We start from the raw sequence: 25544 nt of genomic DNA, 5'->3' as shown, positions 1-25544 counted from the left end.
CATTTATCAGGACAAGCTGAATGATTGCATGCACAGTTCTGGAGCACAACTGCACCAAAGCCATGCATGCTAATGCTTGCAGGCAGAAAGGAATACAGAGTAACTCTGGACCTGCCTCTGCCACCAGGTGTGAATTATGACACTAAGTCAGGTTTTCATCAGGTCCAAGTCTGTATATGTTTAAGTGTTTTAGGGCAGATAATTATTTGCACTTACTGTGTTCAGGCACAATTTACTTTGCTTTTTACATCAGAAATTCAGCATCAGAAATTATTTTGTCAGCAATTCAGCAGACTGGCTTAATAAGGAAGAGTACATATTTCCCAAGAACTTGATAAAAGCTTCTAAAGAAGGTAACTAACATATAACCCACAGACATCAGTTTCAGCAACAACGTAAAATGAAAATCACAATGAGTCTCAGAAAGTAAAGACAGAGAAAGGAACCCAAAGTCAGGGATTTAGACTTAACAGACTTTACCTTGACATGTAAAATGGCTCCTATCGTGTTGTTCTGCAAACTTGAAATTCTAATATGATGATGCAAACCCTAGACAAGAGCTGGAAGTAGGCAGCATATGTCCCTGTAAGCTCTTTGGACTTTACTCCAAACCTACTCCTTCTACACTGGAGCAGAAGCCAGAAAGAAACATGATTTATTTATAATAGTTTGAAGATCTATTAATTCTTCCTACGCAAACATATGACCTGAAAAGCTATGTACAGTCTCCTAGGCTTTATCAAAACCCTTCCTTATTTCATTGCTTATAGGCAATGTACTGCCGTCATACAAAGATCTGAGAGGAAAGCAGAAAGATGCTGCAACAGGCACAAAATTTATACAAGTGGTTACTATTTGCTCTACAAACAAAGAGGCTCAGCATAACAATAAAAGATTGCAGGAGCATCCCATTGTGATTTTTGATAAAATAAGTAATACTTAGTATTCAATCAGATACCTTTACTGTAATGCGAAAGAAGAATGCAACACAAAGGCGCAAAATCTCTTACTATTCAGGCTGACGCACAAGGTTAGAAAGAAAATCACATTTCTATTTTTGGTCTCTGTGACGTTGAGTACATGGGGCACATGTAAGCCTAACAGCTACCATTTACTGACTGCAAACATTCAGCAGGCGTGCTGACAAACTCCTCATTGTAGGTCTGCAGAGACAATGCTGTGAAGGAGACCTAGGGTGCAAAGGAGAAGCTGCCTACCTCCTCACATGCTGAGCAGCTCCCACCTCACCAGCTGCCTGAGACTCACAGCTCGTCCTCAGGGCAGACAGGGCTCCACATGATGTGGGGTCCTGTCAGCGTCCCGGGAAAGTGGGAAGCTGCAAGGGGCTGCAGCCAGCAAAGGACTTCTGTGCAGTGTGCTCCCCCTTGCTCCCTTCTTGACTTGGGAACTTGCTGTGGGCTCCTGGCTGTCATTGTCACTAAGGATTAATGAAGAGGTCCTCAGCAACCTGCTCTAAGTGACCCTGCTTGAGCATGGGGAGGTTGAAAAGATGATTCCCAGAGGTTCCTTCCACCCCCAGCCAGTCTGTGATTCAGTAAACAAGTGAACTGAGAGAAGACTCACCAAGGTACAAGGGATGCTAGCACATACCCATATGCTGCATTGGAGAGCCTGTTATCACTGGTGAGAATGTAGGTACTTTGACACCCCAGAGAAAGCTGGTGAGTGGAAGCTCGCTATGGGAAAGCCCAGCCTGCCCTTGCTTGGCTCCTGAGGGGCCCTCGGGAAACAGAGTAACACAGCCGGGTACGGCACCAACCAAACTGTCCTTGGAGGTTCACAGATTGGACACCCCTCCTCTAGGTAATTCATTTTCAATCTCACAGCAAGAATTCAAAAGAAATAAGTAGTAGTTTAATATATGGAGACAGCAGAACTGTGCTCCTTGGGGCTCCTTTAGGGTGACAGAGCTCTGCCTCACTGTTGGAGCTGTATCCAAACCTGGCAGGAGACTCCAGTTCCAGCCAGCCCACAGAGAAACTTCTAAAGGACACAGTGCCCCACTACACCCCAAGGCCAAAGTCAAATTGCCACAACAGCACAAGGCAACAGTGAAATTAAATTGCAGTCCCTCACTCTCTGAAACTACCATCAGACAAATGACATCACCACAAATTAGGCACTGTGGACATACATAATTAAGTCAAGGTCAGCTTTCTCTGCGTAGGGTTCTCCAGCTAAGCATAAGATTGTGAATATAATGAAACTCAGAGATTGCTATAATTCAGGATTTCAAATGACAGTTTTTAGTGATGTGTCACTAAAAGACATGGTAATACTGTGCAAAAATGGCTACAAAATGAAGGTTTACTTTGTAGGTTTCTAGTCTAAGAGGTATTACAGCTTGCTGGAGGTGCCACTTGACTGACAAGCTCTTTTTCAGGATCTGGTTTAAAGAGAAGCCACCCCAGAAAGTGCTTAAGGACCTGGACTAGGAATCTGCACATCTGGGTTTAGCTCCTGAATCTGTCAGAGATTTCCTGTGTGAATTTGGGCAAGTCGTTTAATGTCAAGGGATCAAAAATAAGAAAGATGTAGAGCAAAATTATTAATAAGGTTCAGTGACATTTATGGGCGACTGGACCCTGACAGGCTTAGGAAATCCCACAAGGTACTGAACTCTTCTGTAACTTCCAACCCTTCAGACAGAGGGAGATTAATTCCCCGTCACTACAACAGGAATCATGCATCCTTTGCCTTAACCTGTTTTGCTTCAGACCAACATCTTTAACATGCTGACTGATCCTTGCAGGCAGCAATAGGCAATTCTGAGGGTCTCAATCTACTAAGGACATTTTACTGTTACTGGATCAAAATAATGAAATATCATCATCACAGCCACTGCCCTCGACCCTCGGTGAGGGCACAGGTAAGCAGGAATTTTTCAGCACCTTGCAGTAACATTCAACACTGCCCAAACCCAACTTTTTAAGATGAAGTCTGGAGTCAAAATAGCGCCAGACAAGTAAATAGCCATCACTGGCCTATTTTATGTTCTAAGCCAGATCTCTTCAAGGTGAAAACCGAAATAAGTTTATTCAGGTTGGCATAGCAAAGTCAATTAATCTCCTATGGGGTAGACTGTACTGTAAGCAACACTTTTGACCATCTCAGCTGTCTGATAGAGATTCTTCCTCTCCAACGCTGAGCTTATTTACTCATCTCAATTAATTCTTAATTAGACTATAAACTGATGCACAATACACACTTACCAATTACTGTAGACCACCAATGCAAATTCTCAGTACCATAATCACTTGTGATAATATCACATACAACCTCAACTGTCCACAGAATTCCCAAGGAATGTAAAATCTTGCTCTGTTTCCCATTTTCTCCTCAGCTCCATAACTTCCAAGGATATGTTAAAACCACTTCAGTTCTAGGGGAAAATCCTTACAAAATCTTCTGTCCATTGGTATGAAATCACTTTGTACTGTAAAGGCAAAGCCTACTTGTGCAGGACAAGAAGGTCTCTTAAGAGTCAGAAATACCAAATGAAAAAGTATCCTCACAAACCTTTCAACCGTCAGTCTAAAGTTGATAGCTCTTTCCCTGGCCTTTTCTAAAAAAAAGTAATGCCACATGTGCAAAAATATTGGTGCAAATCTACAGTGAAAAGTGAGAATACCCAACTCTTCCTTGAGGGAGGAGAGACAGGAGGCATGTTGGTCATGTTGCCAGATGCCCTGGAGAGAGGGCAGACCCTACACTAAAAACATCATACAAGAATCTGCACAGGATCAGAGAAAACAAAAGGGACGGAGGAATGGCAGCATGATCCACAGCTCACTGCAAGACTCCACAAAGCTGGCAGACCAGGGAGGGGAAAAAGGCAGCAAGAGAGGCAAAATTTTTTTCTTAGGGAAAATTACATGCAATTGTTGAATCTATCAGCTTGTTGCTGCCAAAAAGAGGCAGACCTCACTAAACTGCTTTCCACTCCAGCTCCTTTCTCAGCCCTGTTTCCCAGTCACCTCTTGCCCCTTGCTGGTACCCAATGGTGCTCAACAGACTGGAATTCCCATGACCCATTCTCTCTCTTTTTGCCAGGTCAGTGAACTGAATGGGCCTATTTTGACAGAGGCAAAATAAGTGACAGAAGTATGCAGCCAGACACAGGAAAGAGGAGACAGCAGGAATTCCTCCCTCTCAGCCACTGAGGACTAACAGATCAGGTCAAGTCATCTCATGCAATTTTAAGTTACTTGAAGCTACTCAAGATTCTGGAATATAAATTGTCTTCCAAATGAAGAACAACCTGAAAAGGCCTCTGTGTACCATTTTGGATTAATGGTATGTTCCAGAATCACGCACAGGAGAATGCATTTTAGTAAGATTGCAGCACTACTTTAGTGAAGAAAAACTATCCCTCTGAAAAAGCATACAGAAAATTTCTCCTACAGTTACAAAATGTTACCCATTCTTCAATGGAGATGCAAAGCTGTTCTTCTATTGTGAATTACTAACATCTTTATTTCTCTATATACAGAAAAGCTCCATTTTTCTTAACACTCACAACACCTTCTTAGGTATGGGATCTCATGGAAGGAGTTGCATGAATGGCTCCTTACCTTTACCAGAAAAGTGGAATGCCTAACAGGGCAATAAGAATGATAATGGGTCTCCAGCACTGAAGAAATGATCACAGATAATGAAGAAGAACTGTTCTATGGGAGAAAGGCAATTCAGAGAAGACTTCAAAGTGATTTCCTGGTAGTTCCCAATACTATTAAGGGATGATAAAAAAGAAACTTGAATAAAGATAAGACAGATGAAACAAAGAGGGTGAAGATTAAAGACCTACTAGGAATGGAAAGGACAGAAGTTAAAAGCAAAAAGAAAAGTGATTATCTAAATTTCTTAATGCACAGTGTACCGGGAGATGTATTGAAAGAAGATGCGTCAGTCGTTCCAAGAGACACTATCCCTGCTGTGTTTGCCCCAAGAGCCAAACTCGTTACCTGGAATTATGAATAGGAAGAGGAAAGAGCAAGTACCCGCAGGCTTCCCCTTGTTCAGCTCAGCTCGACCAGTAGGTGTCACAGCAGTCAATGTTATCCGTGTACAGCTATTCCCATCCACAGAGGTATCTAGTTGGAAGAAAGCTCAATTACGGTAGTTAAAATAAATTTGGTTTAATTAAAAAAAAAAAAAATAGTCTTTTCTAGGACTTTCTATCAGATATTTCAAGTATCCTTAAAGACCTTGGGAAAAAGGCAAACCAAACACATTGCCAAACATGTCAGCAAATACCACCACTCTTATGCCTGCGCTTAGGGATTTAGTGAGGCATTAAATGCTCCATGCTGGCACAGGTAAAAAGAACAGAGATGCTTACTGTCCCCTCCCCAGTTGTATTAACCAGCCCAACCACCACACAGGGCCAAGGTTTGTTCCCAGACATGCTTGGTCTGTGAACTACAGCTAGTAAACGCCAGGCTGTCACTATACAAATGTAAAGCCAGTGCAGTACGAGTCACAGAAGGAAGAGAATTTCAAAGCAAATTTTAAAATTCTGTACTTCAAAAGAAATGGAAAAACACACACATCTGAGAGAGCTCCTTGGGTTTAGCTACCTGTTTCCTGGTGTGTATGCTCCAGCAGCAAAACTTTAGACTGAATGTTTTCCTACCCTTCCCCAGCACTAAAGGAAGCAGATGGGCTCTAATCATGCACCAATATAGCAAAGAAGAAGAAAAGCATATGATGGCATCCCCCATCATGAGTCTGCCTTAATGCTTGCCAGTCAGCTGTGCACATATAAAATGATCATGACTTTTTTTGGCATTTCCTCTGGAACATATGGTGATTTACTATGCAGTTTCCAGCATGTATTGACACTGTTTTGAATAGCACTTAAATCCTTGTCTACTACACGCACAAACAGAAATACATGTGTTTGATGTTTAGGGGTATGTCTACCTGATAGCAGAAGAGTCCTGCCAATAGCTATAGAGCAGCTGCTGAAAGCCCTCCTGTCCCCTGTGCCCCAAGATTTAAGCAGGAAGAAATGGCTTTGTATTTTGGGGGGACACTATGGCAACTTGCTACAAAATAAGAGAGCTTTAAACAGGCCACCTGTGTCCAGAGGACCCCCACTGCTTGGTCGAGCAAACCAAATGGTTTATGTTTATCAGCATCCAATCCTGCTCTATCCCCTTCCGCCTAGTCCCACTGAGTGGGTTGCATAATGGTCCAAAAATAGATCACTAAAATATGAAAATTATTAGACATACTTAATAATAAGCCCTGCAGCTACAACATTTTTCATAGCGGGCAATTGGTTGGCAGGTTACACAATTTAACATCCAAGATGTGAGTCAGAGCAAAAAAAATAAGGGAAGTTATAAGCACATCATTTAAAAAGCCCCACAGATCTAGGCAGTGCTCAGTTCACTACTAAGATACAGCCACTGTGACAACTGATCTTCAAAACCTGTACAACTCTGAAACAAGTAACAGGGTTTTTTCTCACAAGTAACTGAAGAGACCATCCATCTTCTCATGTCAGAAAATACACCCTTAAAAAAAAAAAAAAAAAACAAAAACAAACAAAAAAATCCACAACAAAACAAAAGCCAGCATTAATATGAACATAAGTTAGATTTAGCACAGTCTGGGATTTCACTCAAATTTCATAACATCAAGAGAAATATCAAATAACATATCCTGTGAAACACCAAGATTGGAATATTCTTTTATCATATGTTTTTTCTTAAAACAGGAAAACCCATTGGATCACCTATGTGTTGTCTGCTGATCTTTACATAGTCATATTTGTAACACTCTTGAAACACTTAAGAGAGGAAACATAGTTTGTCTTTCAAAAAACAGAAACCATTCCAGTGAACAAACTTTTAGCCTTATACTCTTAGGGAAAATAACCATATTGCCCGAAAGACACATCTCATCAAGCAAATGTAATTATGTATAATATTAGATGGGGATCTACTTCACCTTGCTTTTAAGAAGCTATTCTCAATTGCTGTTCTCAGTGCACAGACTCCACTTTCTTTAACAGAGACAAACTAAGAAACCCTACCAAAATAAACCAGTATACTGAACATACATTTACTTCTTCAAGGAAAAGAGATGGGAAAGAATAAACTACATGTGGCAGATGTTCAGATGTTAGTGCTTTTGCCTTATGCCTCACCAGAAGACACTGGGAAAACATGGTGATAAAGGCAGAATGAGAGCCTGTGTAAACCTGAATAGAACAAAAGTTAAAGTGAAAAAAAAATATATATTCTTGCTATTTTAGAGGTACAAGAACTAAAACTAATTAGGTGAAAACAGGTTTTTAATAGCACTTTTAGAGCCTGAAAAAGTGTCACGCAAGCAAGAAGTCTCCTTTTAAACATCTTATCTTAGAGTGCACTAAGCAAGCCAGATAAGAAGCACTGATGATTACTCAAGGTACTTAGGATAGTGGTTCACTCAGCTGAAGCTCCCACACTTCTGCGAAAAGCTGCTGACTGCTGGCTTCAAGATCTGAGAAAACTTACTAAGGTCCAAGAATGACATGAACAAGAGTGCTTCAAAGTATCACATTCAGTCACCAAAACACTGATTTCAAGAATGGCCTTATCAAAACAGTCAGATTTGTAAGTTAAAATTAGACTACTGCTGTCTCCCAAGGCCCCTGCTCCAATCTCACCTAATGCTGCACACACACAGATCCCCACTCAAAGGGGTAAGAAAAAGCTTCAGTGTTCTGCATTAAATAGCTTTCTGGAGACAAGTCATAGCCTTGTAACTTGGGCTCTCACAAAGCAACTCACTCCAGGTTGTAGCAGAGAGATGCTCTCTGGAAAGCACAGGTTTCAAGGGAAATCAAAGCGGGAGCTCCTGCCTAGGCAGCAGCACTAGAATCATAATCAAGGAAATAAAAGGAGCTTGATGGAAGCCTAACAAGCATGAGTCAATGTATTTCAGGCTTGTCTGCCATCAGGAAAGGCAGAGACGCTTTACCAGTGCTCAATAAAAAGAGCAGTTTAATTTCCAAGGTCTAGCAAGCAGCTTGTTCCAAATCTGTTGTTTGCTTCATTGGAGTATAAAACAAAATCAAAATTAAATCATTTGTCTCTTTCTCTAAATCACTTAGGATGTCTAAAGGCAATTGAAGCTTTTTAACAGTAAACAAAGAATATTTGTATTGCAAAACAATCTTTACCAATTAATATGTTATTAAAGAAAGTCTTTCTGAAATCTTTTCTTGTTCACTTTCTGAATTAAGTGCAAGTTACAATATCTATACCCTAAAAATAAAATGGGAAGCTTTCTAATGCAATGATGGTTAGAATGTCCTCAAATAAACACATGGGAACAAAAGAGCCACTGATACAGCAATAGCCAAATAGTCACTAACATTAGCTACCTTTACACTACACTCATTACAAAGGTAATTTGTTTAGCTTATTGTTATTGTCTTAAAAGACTTCTTCCCACGCTACTCCTATCTGCTCACTCTTGCCTTACTAACCATGCAAAGAGTTGATTCGGCATGTACAAAATTAAAGGGACTAGAAACCTCTGGTTAAAGAAGGATCAGGAAGTTCTTCAACAGAAGCGTTCTCCACTGATGTCAGATTCATTTTAGGAGGATCCCAGCCATGAGCACTATTCTTATTTGTTTGTTTGTTGTACAACATAAACCACAAAATAACCTGCACTGAACTGTGCTGGATTTCAAAGCAACAGTTTATGCTTTAGCTCAGAACAACAGTAATCCTTTTAAAAAACCTTATTTGCTCCCAGATCAATTAACATTGACACTCCTACGGTAAAATTAACAACACTCAGTGTCACACCGCCCTTTCAGAACATCCCCGAGTACTGCATGTGCAAGATGGCCTCAGGCTGGAGCATGAATGTTGTCTTCTCTGCTGCTGCCCAGCCTGGTATCTCCAGCAGGCTCTAGCTGGTCTTCAGTGCATCCTTGAGAGGGCACCCACTGCCACAGATCCCACCATCCCTTGCAGCTAAGACAATTTAGTCTTTAATATACACGCTGTTTGACCATGCCACACACCCCCATAACACAAAGAAGCCCTGTAGAAGGGGTCCTGCCTAGCTCCGCTACCTGCCAGCATCTCTTCAGGCAACATGAGGGGAATGCAGAAAGAAATCAGAACCATGAGAGATCCAGATCTCTGAGAGGTCAGCCTTCCTCATCTGCCTCCCCAGGCCTAACAGGGGCTGTACTGGAAAAGCCAGCCACCACTGACCTCTAGGTCCTGGTCCCAGCAGACCTGTTTGCTCACATGGGGCAGAACACCCCTTCACCCCACTTCCTCAGTCTCTCGGCTCCAGCACTGTCTCCTGAGAAGGTGCTCTCACAACTCAGCAACATGTCACAGCTCAGAGCATGAGATGCACCAGCTGTCTGAACAGACACAGCTGGCCCAGATCAAAGGCTGCTCAGAAGGTGTGGGGCTCACCTGCTGGTGGGCAGAACAGAACAAAACACAACACACATGCAGAGTAAATCTTAAGGGAAGAGGTGACTTGGTGGCATGCAGAGGCAGGGGTAGGCAGTGTGGTGTGCTGAGACCGGCTTGGCACGTTCCAAGCACACACACAGTTGCTAAGTGAGTCTGGGTAGTCTGACAAACTCACATTCGGCACTCATCCAGCAACCGTGGAGCAGCAGCCTCCAGTTTGATCACATGTTGTTTCTCTGAGGTGGGAGGGCTGCAGGATGCAAGTGTTATATCTCTTCTGGTCCTTAAAGCAGCTTTGCCACTCATGTTCACATGGGAGGAGCTGGAGTGGCAGGATCAATCATGCATCATTTGGGTTACCATATGGAAATGTCAATTAAGATTGCTTTTGATGATCACCATGGTGCAGGCCCAGCAGCATGACCTGCCCAGTGGGAGAGGTGGGCTCCATATCCATGCCACACAGCTTTTGAAGAAGCATCTTGGGTACTCCTGGTTCTTGGATGCTTTGTGGTAGTAGTAAAACTGGTCTCACATCAGACTTTCTAATAGGCATTGTGTTGGTAGGGTTAGACTTCGGTACTAGAGCAACCTCAGATACTAGGTCATCCAGATAACTGAGAAAGCACCTCAAGTGCTGTAATGTCACTAGAAGGTGCTACTGACTTCTTCATCTCCTTCTGTTGACTGCTTTAATAATATTCCTCGGGGATCATGAGAGGATAGATGCTGCTGTATTGTACCTTCCATTGGCAGGAAGGGGTGGCAAATAGGCTGTCAAACGGTGTAATCAGAAGGGTTTCCTTGGTGGCCAGTTATGGGAAAAGCTGGTGAATAACACAAATTGAGGTTGCCCTTTATTGCTTTTATTGTGTCCACCTGGTCTAGGAAAATACTGAAAGAGAATGAGCTGCCTCTGTCCCCAGTCTCCTACTGCTGTCCTACAGTCTTGTGGATCACACATCACCAGCTGCTCCATTCAACCATTTTTTTCCACCCATCTCCATGGAGAGACACCAGATGCTCCCCTCCTTTCCTCTCCTGCCTCTTTCTCTGTTTAACTTGTTTATCTACTGAGAGGCTCTCTTTGTACATGCAGTATTCAACAGGGGAAGAGGGACAAGCTTGTGTTCCAATACCATTTTTTCTAGTCTCTCTTGGCAACCTTGTCCTTGTTTTTGCTCACTCAGTTGCTTCCTTTAGCACACTTTGTATGTAGTGTTAAATACTTATTATTCATAGGGTGGCTTGTCTTTCAGACAGAGAGCAGACACAAAGGCCTTTTACAAGACTGCAGCACAAAATTAGAGTCTGCTCTTCCACTACACATGGCATAATTCAACACGCTACCGCTACGTGCTGCAGATCTTCAAAGTTCTTCTACGCTGTGTAGAGCATATGGCTAGAAAATCTTGGTTCTGTTCCTCATCATCACTGAGAGACACTGTACAATCCAGCAAGTCACTTAATCTTCTCTATTTGAGTTTCCCTTCACATAAGGAAAATAAATTATTCAATATCTTATAAAAATAAGCAAAACCCCACATGAAATCTTTGGATGATGAGCTCCATTTGTATACATTAAAATGTTCAGGAACTAAATTCTAACATGTAAGAAAATTACATTATTATTAATCTGGTAGGAGCCTTATAATTCTACAAAGTATGCCTTTCTGAGCAGCTCTGTGGTGACAATGACAGAATGATTGGAAGATGTGGTGAACAAAGAAATAGACAATAATAATAGATTTTTAGAGCGCACAGTAAGAAACACTCCCTCAGTATTTTTGAAGTTATGCATTCATAACACTAACAAATATGCTACATATCATAAAAATAACAGAGCAATAACAAATTTAGACAAACTGTCATAAATTTCTGAAATACATTACAACCAGAAGCCACAAGTTTTTCAAACTCCCTTCATGGCTGCATCTGTGTCACAGGATGGTTTGGGTATGAACGATGAAGGTCATTTATGAACTGTCTTGATTGTCAAAAGCAAATTACAGTTTTGAATGTTACTGACAAAGAACATCATAATGCTTTTATGTTAAAGGATAGAATTGTTTCCAAATGACGTCCCAAATAAAAGCTTTTAATTACTACTTCTTGCACTTACTCCAATGAATTTGTCATTGGACTAAATGTGAATCTCCTCTTTCGGAAGGGGTACAGGATAATCACTGAAATCATGTAAACCACTGAACGACCTGATACAACTTTTACTTCTACAAGACTTACTGCTTGAGCAATTTGAATAATGCAGGCAAGGGAAATCAAAGGCTCATAATATGTTTCTAGACTACACCAAAGTTCTAATACCAAAGCCAATATCAATTTGTTGGAGCTAACGCTATTTTCTTCCTCTGTTATTGCTTTGTATCTTAACATGAGCAAAGGTTACAGCATCCTCACATTTCATTTCTAGCCTAAAGCATCTGATCAAGTATGTGCTGGAAGTCAACAGCAATTTTAGTTTTGTTAATCAAGATAATAACTGGCCATAAATAACATCTTTCCTGTTACTGTGAAGTAATGGTCAAACTTGGAAAACAATTAACAAACTGACCATCCCCTTAGAGGAAGACTGTAACATGCCTCATATCTGAAACAGTGCAAAGAGTGCTGGAGTCTACAAGATTTATTCAAATTTTGTACAAAACTCAGGCATCAACCTTGAAGACTGGAGATATGGATTTATCTATTCTGCTCAATCCGGGTATGCTATCAGCTTTTTTTAAAGACTAATGTCCAAAGATTTTTTGGGGTTTTGTTTGGGTTTTGGGTTTGGTTTTGGTTTTTTTTTTTTTTTTTTCAAGAATAAAGGAAAAAAAGATTTCCAAAAGGGGAACGTAATTCTGCATTTTCACACAAAGACAATGCTTATGGCAGTTTACAAAGTAAATCATCCAATGTGTTACAAAATTAGTTTGGCAGAAATTTTCTTGGATTCTATGATGTCAGCTGTGTAAATGAATCACAAAATAATTTTGTTGTGTGGTATATTTATTACAGAGCATATGAAAGAAATGACCAAGCATGAAGTTTATCAGGATAGTGGAAGCACATCCTCTGAAATTTTAAGATGAAGGCATAGTACCTTTAGATGACTTGCAAGAAAAGGCCAGGTTGGGCTGGCTGCATGGTTCCTGGGGATACATGCTGGGGATCTGGTGTAGGTATGGTTTGCCAAAGTCACAAAGACTTGGAACAATGCACGTGTTGAGCATTTTCCTTTCTGTATTTGGAAAAGACCCCAGATCATGGTGACAAAAAAAGCAATACCTAAGTATATGGTAACAAAAGCACATAGTATTCAGGTCTCAAATATTACTTTAATTGGCTGTCAGCTTAATTAAAAATGGATCTAGCAGACTTGGGTCCTGATAAAAATCTGGTGAAAACATTATGAGTCTCACAGCTGCACAGAGAGCCAATGGATTTGGACCTGTGGTTAATTAAGATCACTTCATGTCCAACTGCGCAGTTGTTTGCGGATAGCACTATTCCCACTCCAAGTTCTATATGGACAGTATTTCAGGACACTGAGTATACTCAGAGTAGCCTACCACTGTATGGTCCTGCTTCAGTTGAACTCAGAACATATAAATATATCTATAAGTGTCCTTACACAAGATACTGAAGCTCACACTCCATTTTGGAATGTAATAGGTAGAAAGAGATAATGAATGAAAACCAAAAAGAAGTGATAGCAAGGGGGAGAATACCGACTGTTTTCAAGTGGAGCTGAGTGTAAGTCCCCTATGCAGTTTGCTGATTTAGAAAAATTACTCTAAGAACACTTAGTACATTCATTTGCATAGGGCTTTAATATTTTATATCAGTGTCAGGTATCACATTTCTGTTTGAAAACCTGAATCCAAACAGGTGTTTGACATGACAGTACAGTTCCTTTTCAGGAAGGAATCATACACAGTTTGGGGAAAAACCCAGCTGCCTGCTGCAAAAATAATACCAAATAAAGAGGGACTGATTCATGATACTACTCTCGAAGCATTTGACTAAGTTCTTATACTGAGCCATAGCCCAACACAATGCCCTCCTTACCACTTGACTTTAGCTGTGGCAATAGTCGGTAACTATGGTCACAGTGGGTGGTTGGCAAGGTGCCCTATCAAGTTCTGTTTGCAAGTGATTCATTCCCATGATGGTAAAGCTTACTAGATGTCAAATTCAAAAACTTTCACAAGGCCACACCTAGCAGTTACTCCACTTCATGTTCAGTAGTCAAACACTTCAACATCCCACTGGAATGGGCAGCAGCCTGTAAAGCAGGTTGACACCAGACACCACGTTACCTGTGTGACTCTCTTGCAGCAGGCTTGAGACTAAGGAATGTGGTACGCTCCCGACTGTATCCCCCTCAGCAAGATACTTGTTCAAAGGCAACTATAAGGCTGATTCTCAAGGATGGATACAGGAAAAATAACAGTTGTCTAAGCACGTAGGATAGATTGACACAAATACTGTGGGCACCTCTCAGCGTTCATAGATCAAGCTGGGAAGCTGCTTTGTTTCACACGAAGCCTTAACAGCATTTGTCACATTTAAGGTGACCTACTTGTTTTACACCCATCATAGTGCGTATCAAATAGAGTCCTTGGAGGAGCTGTGGAGACCCAGCTCAGGTACATAAAAAGGAAAAGGACCTCCTTCATCTTGATGTCCAAGAGCTCACAGTTACAATAAAGGTTTCAACATTTAAGCAAGAAAACACAGGACCTATAGGTAGGGTTTGGTCTGGAGCAGGGATCACAAAGTCTCTATGCAACATTAGGGGTAACCTCCAGAATTTTATTCCTTCTTTTGTTTGAGGCAGTTATTTCAGCTTTCACTGGAGAGCTAACGAAAGGACCAATCTGATCCCTTAGATTATAAAGTTTGATTGCTCAAGGATGCACATTTGCCATTGTAACTCAGCTTTCATATTGCACAGCTATCTACACTCTCTCTCCCTCATGGAGTGCCTTAAACAGGTTGAATATTTGGATTTGCAGTCCTGTGAGTTTGGCTTTTAGTGACCTTAGAGATGACCAGAAGATCAAAACTGTTATGTCAAAAAATCATACCCTTTTAGTAAGAGTTTGTCCTACAGTCAGCTGATTCCTAGATCATAGACACAAGCAATCGTTTTTAAAGTTGGAAAAAAATGTAATACAGGAAGGTATTAGGTCACTGTTTTATCTTTTGCTTGGTCAGTAATGCTCCATTGTGTACAAAGCACCAAGGTATATCAGAAAATACAATCACCAGGGCACAGAGGTTACCAAGGCATGAACATAATTAGTGCAGTCATAATATGTGATGGCACATACAGGCAAAAAAAAGCCTGAGCAACAGCATTCATATATCAGAAAAAGTGCATAATATTTGAATTAAGAGATTCAGCAATAGGCCAGTCATTATACACATATATATATACACACACACACGGGGAAGACAGGAACCAATAAAAAATATATTTTATTTTAAAAATCAGAAATACAGAGAGATTTTAAAACTCTGGCCACTCAGTCACGGTAAGCAATAGAAGATAGACCTCAGACTTTGGAGAAAGAATAGGAACTCTTTGAATCCCCATCGAATGTCCCCTTCCTCTTTGCCAGCATGGTCCAAAAGCTAAGGCACCTGAGTACACTTACCTGTGAGAAGATGGCAGTGTGCCACACACATACAGAAAACGAGAGTAACACACTACACAGGCAGGCTGCTGTTCAGCCTCCCTTGTGTATCCATATTACACTTCTATTACGAGTTTAAACTAAGGACTGATCCTTCCTACTGTAAAAATACTAGTGAGCATTTCACTGTTTTCACAATGAAGACTGGATTCCCAGACCGCGTAAGAGCAGTTACGCTCTCTTTTGGATTATTATCTTCTGTCCCTGGTGGTGGGCCAACATTTAGAATTTCCCCAGTTCCCAGGAAGTTAATTTTCTATTTTAAAAGGGCTTAGGGGAGCTATTGTGGGGAATCCTCATTCACACTAAGTAACCTTTATCTATATTAAAATTATTTCTACGCTTTAGTCTACATGGGTGGAGGAGGGTAAAAATCAAAGTAATGCATTTTCTTCTGTTGGGATAAACAAGCTGGTGTGGGTGGTTGTGCATGTTAAAAATGAAAGAAAACCCTTTTTTAATGTTAACTTTCTATTACTCATCTGAAAATACCTTCCCAAAAGCCAAATGTGCTTTTTTTTGTTGTTTTTTAAGGATTAAAACAGCCTGAAAAAAAATTTTATTCTAATTCACCATCAACCTTGTTAACTGTATTTTTCATCTACTTGGAATAGATTTACCATTCATGGAAAGAATTTATGAACACTCAACAGATTTTTAAAAGGTCAGAATTTTTTTCTTTTATACATCAGGTTGAGTATTTTATGGATCATTGAGAAAAAAAAAAAAACACTTTCAAAAACAATTCATGCAGGTCTACTCAAAGTGTGATAAAACAAACAAAATATCAATCTTGATTCTGGATTAATGAATGAAGTACTGCACTTCAATTTCAGGACAACCAGAACTTGTTCCATTTACCACATCTTTTTTCCAAGTACTGACATATAATTGGAATGTCTTTCATTTACATAACATTGACATAATCTTCCATACTTGGAAAACACATGGAGAAATAGCCAAAATTCTGATTTTATAAATTCAGTCTGTACAAATTTAATTTCTAATTCAATGATCAGAACACAAATGATCACCAAGTATTTAGCAACCAATGTGGGAAAACCTATAAATCTATGATAGCACAGAACAGGAAGTATTCTCTTACTGAAGATAATTCAAGACATTTATGGTTTTAGTATCAGCTTCATAAAAGAATCATATTCTTCCATTTCAAGATGAATTTTAATTCAAAATTCACCCTTACCAGTTCTTCCAACAATTTATTTTATTGACTGTTATTAATACTTATTGATCACTAGGTTACTTTTAATGGGATTTACTATTGAATGACCTATCAGAATTTCAACTACTTCATATTCCTTTGGGGAAACACACATGATTTTGTATGGTATACTAAGTTATTTCTTTATAACAATTGTACAAACACTATACTACAGCATCTAAATGTATGAATTCTTCATAGTAGGAGAAGGTATCTCAAGTGATGATTTAAAAAAATCAGTTTAGAAGGGATTAGTCATTTAAGATCATTTTAAAGAAGCATTTTGCTATTTACCCACATAGATTAATCTAAGTTACAGCTAAAATTTACATGAAAATCTATCATGTACTGAATACAAGCAACAGAACAGTTTTGTTGTCTGTATTGGATTTGTGCGCCAAGGATTTGGTAGCAGGGGGGCTGCAGGGGTGGCTTCTGTGAGAAGACACCAGAAGCTGTCCCCATGTTAGACAGAGCCAGTTCTAGGTGGCTCTAAGATGGACCTGCCACTGGCCATTGCTGAGCCAGTCAGCGATGTTAGTAACATCTCTGTGATAACATATTTAAGAAAGGATAAAAAACACTGCATAACAGCAGCTGAGAGAGAAAAGCGAGAACGTGTGAGAGAAACAATTCTGCAGACAGCAAGGTCAGTGAAGGAGGAGTGAGAGGAGGTGCTCCAGGTGCTGGAGCAGAGATTCCCCTGCGGCCCATGGTGACAACCATGGTGAAGACCATGGTGATGCAGGTTGTCCCCCTACAGCTTATGGAAGCCCATGGTGGAGCAGATATCCACCCTGCAGCCTGCTGAGGGGAGCCCATGCAGGAGCAGGTCTTCTGGCAGGACCTGTGGCTCTGCAGGGACCCACACTGGAGCAGTCTGTTCCTGAAGGACTGCACCCTGCAAAAATGACCCATGATGGAACGGTTATTGAAGAACTGCTGCCCATGGGGAGGATCCACACTGGAGAAGTTTGTGAAGGGCTGTCCCCCATGAGAGCGACCCCATGCTGGAACACAGGAAGAATGTGAGGAGCAAGGAGCGGCAGAGACCAATCACTATGAACTGACCGCAGCCCCCAGTCCCCAACTCCCTGCACTGCTCAGGGGGAGGAGGTAGAAGAGTTGGGAGTGAATTTGAGCCTGGGAAGAAGGGAGAGCTGGAGGGAAGGTGTTTTTTAGATTTGTTCTTATTTGTCATTATCCTAGTCTGATTAATTGGTAATAAATTAAATTGATTTCCCTAAGTCAAGTTTGTTTTGCCCATGATGGTAATTGGTAAGTGATCTCCTTGGCCCTTATCTTGACAAGAAAGTTTTCCATCTTATTTTTCTCCCCCATCCTGTTGAGAAGGGGGAGCGATAAAGCAGTTTGATGGGCACCTGGCAAACAGCCAAGGTCAAGCCACCACACTGTCTTAGAACTTCTTAGTTAATTACGTCCTCTATTGTGCATATGCATCCCCCCTATGTAAACTATTTGTCTGGAGCCAGATCTTCTTCTGTATAAGCACAGGATCCTAGCGCTCAAGGCCATATAGATTTAAACCAAACAGAAATAACTTTAGAGTTTAAAAGTTTTGGAAACTAAACTTTAAGATGATGTCTCTGAAATGTAATGGAGTTACTCTGGGCTGAACACTTACAAGCACTGTAGAAATACCAATGTTAAATGCTTGCAGTTGGTCGAATCCTCTCCAAGGCTGGGTATTAAGGCTTTACTTGAAGGGGTCCAACAAACTGCAGGAGAGGAGAAGGAAGAAATCCAAGTGCACATCCTCCTCAGAGCATAGGGTTTCAACTCACTAACAGTCACATCATTTGAATTATCCATAGCAGATGTGCAAACCTAACAACATGTAACATGCCTCAAAGCACTTTCAGTCTAGGGTGTAAAGACAATTTGCACAAAAACCTGTGAGCTAGATAAACAGTTATCTGTTAGAGACAGGTAACAGTTAAGAAAGTTGTCCAAGCCCAGAGAGAATATGCAAAAGTGCAATATGGACTCTACCAATGAGGGAACACAGTAAAATACATTTTGCTTAGATTGGCATGGATAAACAAGGAATACAAGAACATTCAAATACCTGAACAACTTTTAGAAGATAGCATGGAAAAGAACAGAGTTGACTCCTTAGGTGTTTATTTGCTTTTGGAAAGTTTTTTTGGAAAACGACAGCTTTGCCTTCTGGCCAGCTAATAGGGCATAACTTCCAAGCCACTGACTGATCCAGACATCTCTCAGTCATGTCCAGTGTCCTAGGTTTACAGTGTTGTAAGATGCATATCAGTCAAGCATCAAAGCCCTCTTCCCACAGGAATTACGGGATTGTTTGTGTGAGTACAAACACAGGAGAAGAAAGCAGGCTGTCAGTTGGACCATTCTGAAATCCATCATCAAATGGGCCAATATTCTAAAATTAAAACCTTTTGCTCTTATTTTAAGAAAGCCTTGTTAAAAATCATCCAGCAATTCAGCCTTCCACATCAGAGAGAATTCTGGGATACCATTTTGAACCTTTACCATGAAAAATAATTGGAAAACTTGTCTTGTAGAAAGGCAAATTGGGTTGCCTCTCTGAAAACAACCTGCTGCCAGGCCCCCCTGAGATTTAAGCACTCCAGCTTGAAGCACTCCTAGCTGAAATATTTGATTTGAGAGAGGTTCTCTTTCTAGGTAGAGCTTATGGCATAAAAAAGAAGAAAGGTGAAGCTAATGCTGAAGAGGAAAGCAGAATTATTTTTTAAAATTGCTTTTAGAAGGAGGTGGTGGGAGCCCTGTCCACTGGCATAGTAGGAATGACAGAGAATAAGCACACCACTACACATACAAAAGCAAGCAATCTTACCCTGGCCCAGAGACAGGCTACCCTGCTGCAATCACTGCTCTCTCAAGAAATATGTTCTGACTAGGAGTTTTGGCTTTAAAACACTAAATTGTGTTTGCTCTGTAAAAATGCAGAGTGTTATTTGCCATTTCTTTCAGTCTCACAAATTCCCAAATAACATATCTACATCCTACTGCATTCCTTCTTTTATTCCAGGACACAAATTTCAGATTCTGGAAAAGCTACTTGCACTTTCTATCATGATACTCCAAAGCATTCAGAATTAGTCATTTAATCTCTATCCAGGCTAAAATGGCTTACTAGAGAAATCTCAGCTTAATAAATTATGTATAAGAATTCTCTCTTTTATGTAGTGTGTGCGATCATTTGAGCTATAACATCATTTATGGCTGCAGCAGAATGAACTGAGCAAATACACTGTGGTACAACCCAGTGTAAGTTAATATTGGTCACACAGCTCATACACATGGAAAGAAGCAACTGCCAAAAGCAGAATGCTTGCAAGTGCTGCTGGAGGCCTTTCACATTCCTAAAGAAGGTACCAGCAAACTTGCACCTCATCGCAAGCAAAAGACCGTAAGAAGCAGCTATCATGCAGGCTTCTCTCCTTATGCTTCTACTAACCCAGAGCAATGAAGTCGAGGCTAGAAACCCCAAAGTGTTTAAATATTTGATGGGGGAAAATAAACCTCCAACCAGGCTGTGAATCCTGCTGCCCTCCAAACCTCCAATATTTCTCTCTCATCTAGCACACCCTCCGCAAGGGCGGGTTTGACACTTGACCATCCCACCTGCCCCCAGTGCCTACACTCTGGTTCCTCTCACATTCCAAAAATGCAGAGAAACATCAAGCTAACCTGCTTTAATTTACAACACTGCTACAGCAGGAAGTGCTCTGAGAAATCCTCTGTCAGCTTCCTTTCAGCTGCAAAGCCCTTGAGTCTGACATACAGCCACCTGCAGCCACAGAATGCAGTTCCAGTTTCTTAAGATGTTGCAGAGAGATGCAGCAGCTGATTCTCCCCCTGCTTTCAGTTAGATGAAAAATTCAATGACTGGCAGCAGAAAGAATTAATTAAAGGTCTCCCTTCTCTTCCCCTTTAGGAAAAATAAAAAGTTTTCTAAGTCTGAGCTCCAGCCAGAGGTAATGAGACAGCTAATAACTTCAGGAGGGATTTTAGTCACCTGAGGAAACTGCTTCAGGAGTCACCTGACAGTGAGCTGACCGTTTTAGAAAAGAAGATATTTCACCGCTGTTGGTTGAGAAGTGAGTGAAAGGAAACTGTTTTCACAGCACAGACACAGACAGTCACAGCATGACAGGGACAGAGCACTGCAAGCATCTCCCTCAGCCACAAAGTCCTCAGACATCACAGGCAGTAATGTTTCATAACTGTGGCCCTGTTCTAGGGAGGGCATAAAGGGGTCACACCGACAGAAGCGTCCCACCCGCCCAGTTCAGCCCAAAGCACATCCAAGCACAGTAGGAAGAGAAGCACAAGGAATGGGAGGAAGACGTTTTTTACTTTGCCTAAATCCAGCTCTAGAGTAAATCTAGACCAATTGGTTTTGGTACCTTACGATGCACCTGTGTGCTTATTTCTGTCACAGCGGTTAGCAAGCAGATCCAGACCCCCTGTAAGCTGGTGTGGACATCTGTAAGGTCAGCACTGTTCACTGGCACCAAAGGGTCTGGGACAGGGAGTTTCATCTCCACCAGGGAAGGGATCACTGGAGGAGACCCAGCAGCCAAGGAATATGTGAACATGGTGAAAGAGTGGACCAGTAGTAAAGCTCACTTCAGTTGAGTGAAACTTGGCTAGAAAGCACCTTGCACACTGCAGCGAGATGCAGAACCACAGCCAAGGGAAGGCATAGGCAGCCTGGATATGCGGACACCTCAGAGGAATAACCAAGTCTAAAAATACTCCCATGAGGTCCTTCAGGCAAAAAAATACCCAAGGCTGCTTTTTCATGTATTTGGAATTTGTATGAATATATTTGGGATGAATATACAGTATCTACACTTCAACTAGTTGAACGCTTTTGAAGCCTGAGATGAAACTGTTTATTGAAATGAAAAGGGTAATTCTGATATTTATATTCCAAAGGGTATGCAATATATCACAAACATAACTCACAGAAGGTACCAGTTCATCTGAATTCTATAAAATTCCATTTGCAGAAATAGACCAGGAGAAGTGTTAGAAGCGACAGGCTGGGGAGCTATTTCTATAAAAGATTCACAGATATTTAAACCAGATTCAACTCCAAACTCTAAAAAGTTGCCTTTTAATGTACATTATCTCCAATCTCTGAGGAATCGTATCTCCTGTGTATTTCCAAAAGCATATATTATTTACATTATTTAACATCTGCATTCTGATTGCAATCAGCCTTCTTTCAATAAAATAAATAAAATTACAGTCTGTTAACCTAGAACCATCAAACTCTCACTTCCATTATCAATCAATGCCACTTTTCTGCTGACTGCAACTCAATTAAAATCCAATTATTTGAATAACTGGATGGAAATTGCCATCATAAAATGTACCTTTATATTAGGAACTTTTTGTGTAGAAAATTGACAGCATAGGAGTTACAATACTGTGGTTAAAAAGTGTTCTGTAACCTGGGCTAGGAAAAGCTCCGCCAATGAACATGGAGGGCCAACTCTGGAATAGGCATTTGATTCTAAAATTGGGACTTTTGGCTTGGAGCCAAAAGTGACTCTTCTAGCATTACTGTGAGCTTTAAGAGAGTTGGCCTTCCTGTGCCTCAATGTTTGTTACTTCTACCGAAGTTAAAAAAAAAGTTACATATTCTTAGACCATCTTACCACATTATCCAGTGTTATTTTAAAACATGCCAGTCAGTGATACTGATGTTTGAGGTGATCTCAATACCAAAATCTTTAATTTCTTTTGTTTCTTACATTAACATCCGGTAAGTATGTTTTTTAAACTTAGTTTTTAACAGAAAATCTCAATCTTCTGGTAGCTGTATATCTCCTCCATGTCCTGCAAGAACTCAATGTCATTTGAAAAAAATGTCCTATGAGGAAACTCTCAACTGTAAATTTGCTTCTCAGTTTTTAATTACATAAATTTTCTACCAGAGCTTTGATTTATTTGGCCAAAGTGTGGATAGCACATTCTTTGCCCAATACTGAAAAGCTGAATTCTTTGATATCGATAACACATGCAGATAGAAAACATCATACTATTTTAATTTCAGTATGCCAACTCTAGGTGGAAAAAAAAAACAAAACCAACCAAACAAAAAAACCCTAATATGCTAGGCTTAAAGTCTAATTTTAAAAAACAGACTTCAAAGATTAAAAAGTTTCTATTTTTTTCAGGTGTAGCTATCTAGGATTTACTTGGAACCTGGAAGTTACCATGGAGAACTGTTTTTAGGAACATAAAAATCTCCTATTAAACATTTCTTTAGCTGATCTCAAGTATCTTTATATCACAATATTTTAAAGAAAGTATAGGTGCTCCAATGTATACATTTTCAATGTAATATTATTGTCTTCTACATTGCATCATGAAATCATATCCACTGAATTACACCTACTACAGTTTTAAGAAATTTATATAGAGACGGTTCACTGAAGGTTACACAGAGAATTTAAAATAGGATATTAGGTTATGATGAGTCGTGTTTGACAAAATAAACTTGAACTGGCATGCAGGAAGAAATGAGCAAAAAAATCAAGAATAAGAAAATGTAAGTATTATAGGTAAGCAAAGAAATTCCAAAATGCAATTGATACTAAAACAACCAACTCTTGAAAGAATGAATCATGTTCTTATTACTCTTACATGGTGATTACTGTTGTTGACTTTTGTTCCATAGATTAGATTTCATACCTTTCCTTTCACTTTCCTTGTAACTTCAGGCCCTAACATCATCTCAGCTGCTTTACAAACTAAAGTTGCAGAAAGTAGAGAACACTGTTTATCACAAGTGCATGACAGTTCGCAAATATGCTGGAATCTGTCCACTTCATAGAAATGTAAAATACTTTCATATATACACAGTCCAGCTGTCTATAAAACTTGTACTGGAATAAATACTTATGGCCTTTTGACTCTAAATGCTAGCAGTGTCTCTTAGGCAAGCTCTGAAAAACCTTCTTATAAGAGAGGCTATGAAGAATGCCAGAATTCAAGCAATTCGTTTTTTTTTCATACAGACAGTCCTTAAAAGTGATCATTTATATGGTGTATGTTAAAATCAAAGCTACTTACCCTTTTTCTCAAGTTGTAAGTCAAAATGAGATTTCTGGAGAAGGAGTGTGAAAAGGCTGTATAGAACTCCAGCACTTTCTGCAAGGCATCTCTCTTAATCACATGAAGATCACAGTAAGTCAAAGCCCTTACATTAGCACAGGACTGGGCAAGAGTAGACTCCTTCCAGAACACATCACCAAAAACGTCTCCTTTGCCTAGAGAAAAGCAGCAGCATTTCTTTCAATAATGATACTATTTCCACCAAAAATATGAAAGAACATACATCTCATTTATGCAGTCAAGTTTCTTCTATTTTATGTGATCAGAAAAAAAATTCTGTCTGGGAAAAAAAAAAAAAAACCAACTTTGAAATATTTCACTGATAACATTTTCCCCTATCTTTTTGTCAATTACAACAGCCCAGCAAAATTTCGTAATAAACCACAATCAGAAAATGTTTCATGTCACAAGTCCCCCTTAAATACCAATAAAGTTTTTCCTCTAAAAATCAAGAAAAGCAGTTCATTCTTGGTTCATGTTCTCTTCTTATCCCTTTCAAAGAGATTAACTAAGATAAGAGGGTTTTCCCCTTTCTTCTTTTAACTGGCACACAAAGGATTCGTTTCTTATACCTATGTTGTCAAGTTTTATTAATCTGGCTAACAATTACTCACTATTGTGTCAATAAAACCATCTTGTATAATGTCAATGCAGTTACAGGCTGTAACAAAACACTTCTATACATCAGTATTAAAGTAAGCTTGCCCTAGTTTGTTAGATCATCTCCAGAAAAGTCTGAATTTACAACAGTATAGAAGAGCAGATCTCGCAACTCCAGTTGCTCTAATGCTTTTCAGCTGGTTAAGAGTCTCAACAAAATCTTTCAGTAGTTGTGCATATGTGCCCCCACATAATACAGCAGAGGTTTAAGGTAACAATGTAGTCCTAAACAAGAAGAGTACAGTTTAGTTATCACCAAGATAATACTGACAAGGCAAGAATATTTAGCTGTTACACACTAAGAAATAAAACATGGCCATTTCCTTACAACCTTCCCACGTGCCTGCCTCTCTGAGCTTGGGGCAACCAGTGAAATCCCTACCGAGGAATACTTCAGTGAGGGCATCAGCACCAGTTTGGGAATTACAACACAGGGCAAGAATACCAAAATCTGCCTGAGGAGCAGCCCCCAGTCGAGATTTCACTGGTTATACGCCAGCGCTCAGGCTGAGCACAAAAGGGAGTGTTTATGAGAAAGTTAAAAGCTCCTTTACAGAGTCATAGGCCTTATTTTTACATTTTTTACTGTTTTCTGACATATGATGCTAATAAAATAAGAATATTCAGTTGTTACCATGACAATGAGAAACTACGGTTCTGGTTTTGAAGGTATTTTCCTCTTAAACCTCTGCTATGTTATATCATCACTGCACATTACTTTTAAGACAAACAACAAAGAAATACATTTACAATGTCTATCAAGTTGTGGTAGGGATGGATCAGATGGTCCCTTGTTTTATAAGCAATACTTTGCCTGTAGCAATTCTTAAAGCCAAAGCATCAAAAAATATATTAGTTTACCTTCAGCTGAGCCCTTTTAGATTTCATTCCCTAAATAAACAGTCATGTATGAAAGTCTATACGAAATTCAAGAGAACTATCATGAGTAAAGAGGTCAAAAAAACTTCTAAATTAAACCCAGAACTCCCATCTCAACCCTTGAGCTGTACTTCTACCATTACATAATCTCTTCCATTAGACAGTAAGTGTCTTCTCTTTGAGGAGAAGCTATCACCCTGATGCTAAGATACCTTGTAATGCAATAAGCTGTGGTACATGCTGATGTGCTCCCAGTCTTCCACAAAAGCCCTACACAGTCCACCTGCCAATGACCAGTTTAGTCGCCAAACACTTTGGAGGAATATAGACTATATTTCCATTTTAAATGCCTATATACATTGAAACCACCTGTTCTAGAAGCACATTTTTTCCCCACAAAGACAGGCAAAGGCACTATGATGATACCATTTCTTCCATCTCCAGTCTCTTTACATA

General features: G+C 40.0%; 1 protein-coding gene across 3 annotated transcripts in view; it reads right to left on the bottom strand.

Annotated features, from left to right (window-relative positions):
* KCNH1 (potassium voltage-gated channel subfamily H member 1) overlaps positions 1–25544 on the bottom strand; it is a 185562-nt gene that overhangs the window by 55821 nt on the left and 104197 nt on the right. For all 3 annotated transcript variants that reach the window (XR_006165065.1, XR_006165064.1, XM_042789835.1), the window contains exon 10: positions 23508–23704. Coding sequence is in view for 1 of the 3 variants with exons in the window: in XM_042789835.1 (XP_042645769.1) it covers positions 23508–23704 (197 nt within the window). In the remaining 2 variants the exon portion in view is untranslated. The remainder of the gene's footprint in view (positions 1–23507; positions 23705–25544) is intronic.

The sequence above is a fragment of the Tyto alba genome, unplaced genomic scaffold (genome assembly GCF_018691265.1).
Source record: "Tyto alba isolate M040663 unplaced genomic scaffold, T.alba_DEE_v4.0 Super-Scaffold_16, whole genome shotgun sequence".
In the NCBI taxonomy this organism is placed as follows: Eukaryota; Metazoa; Chordata; class Aves; order Strigiformes; family Tytonidae; genus Tyto; species Tyto alba.
This window is presented reverse-complemented; position numbering and strand designations above follow the sequence as displayed.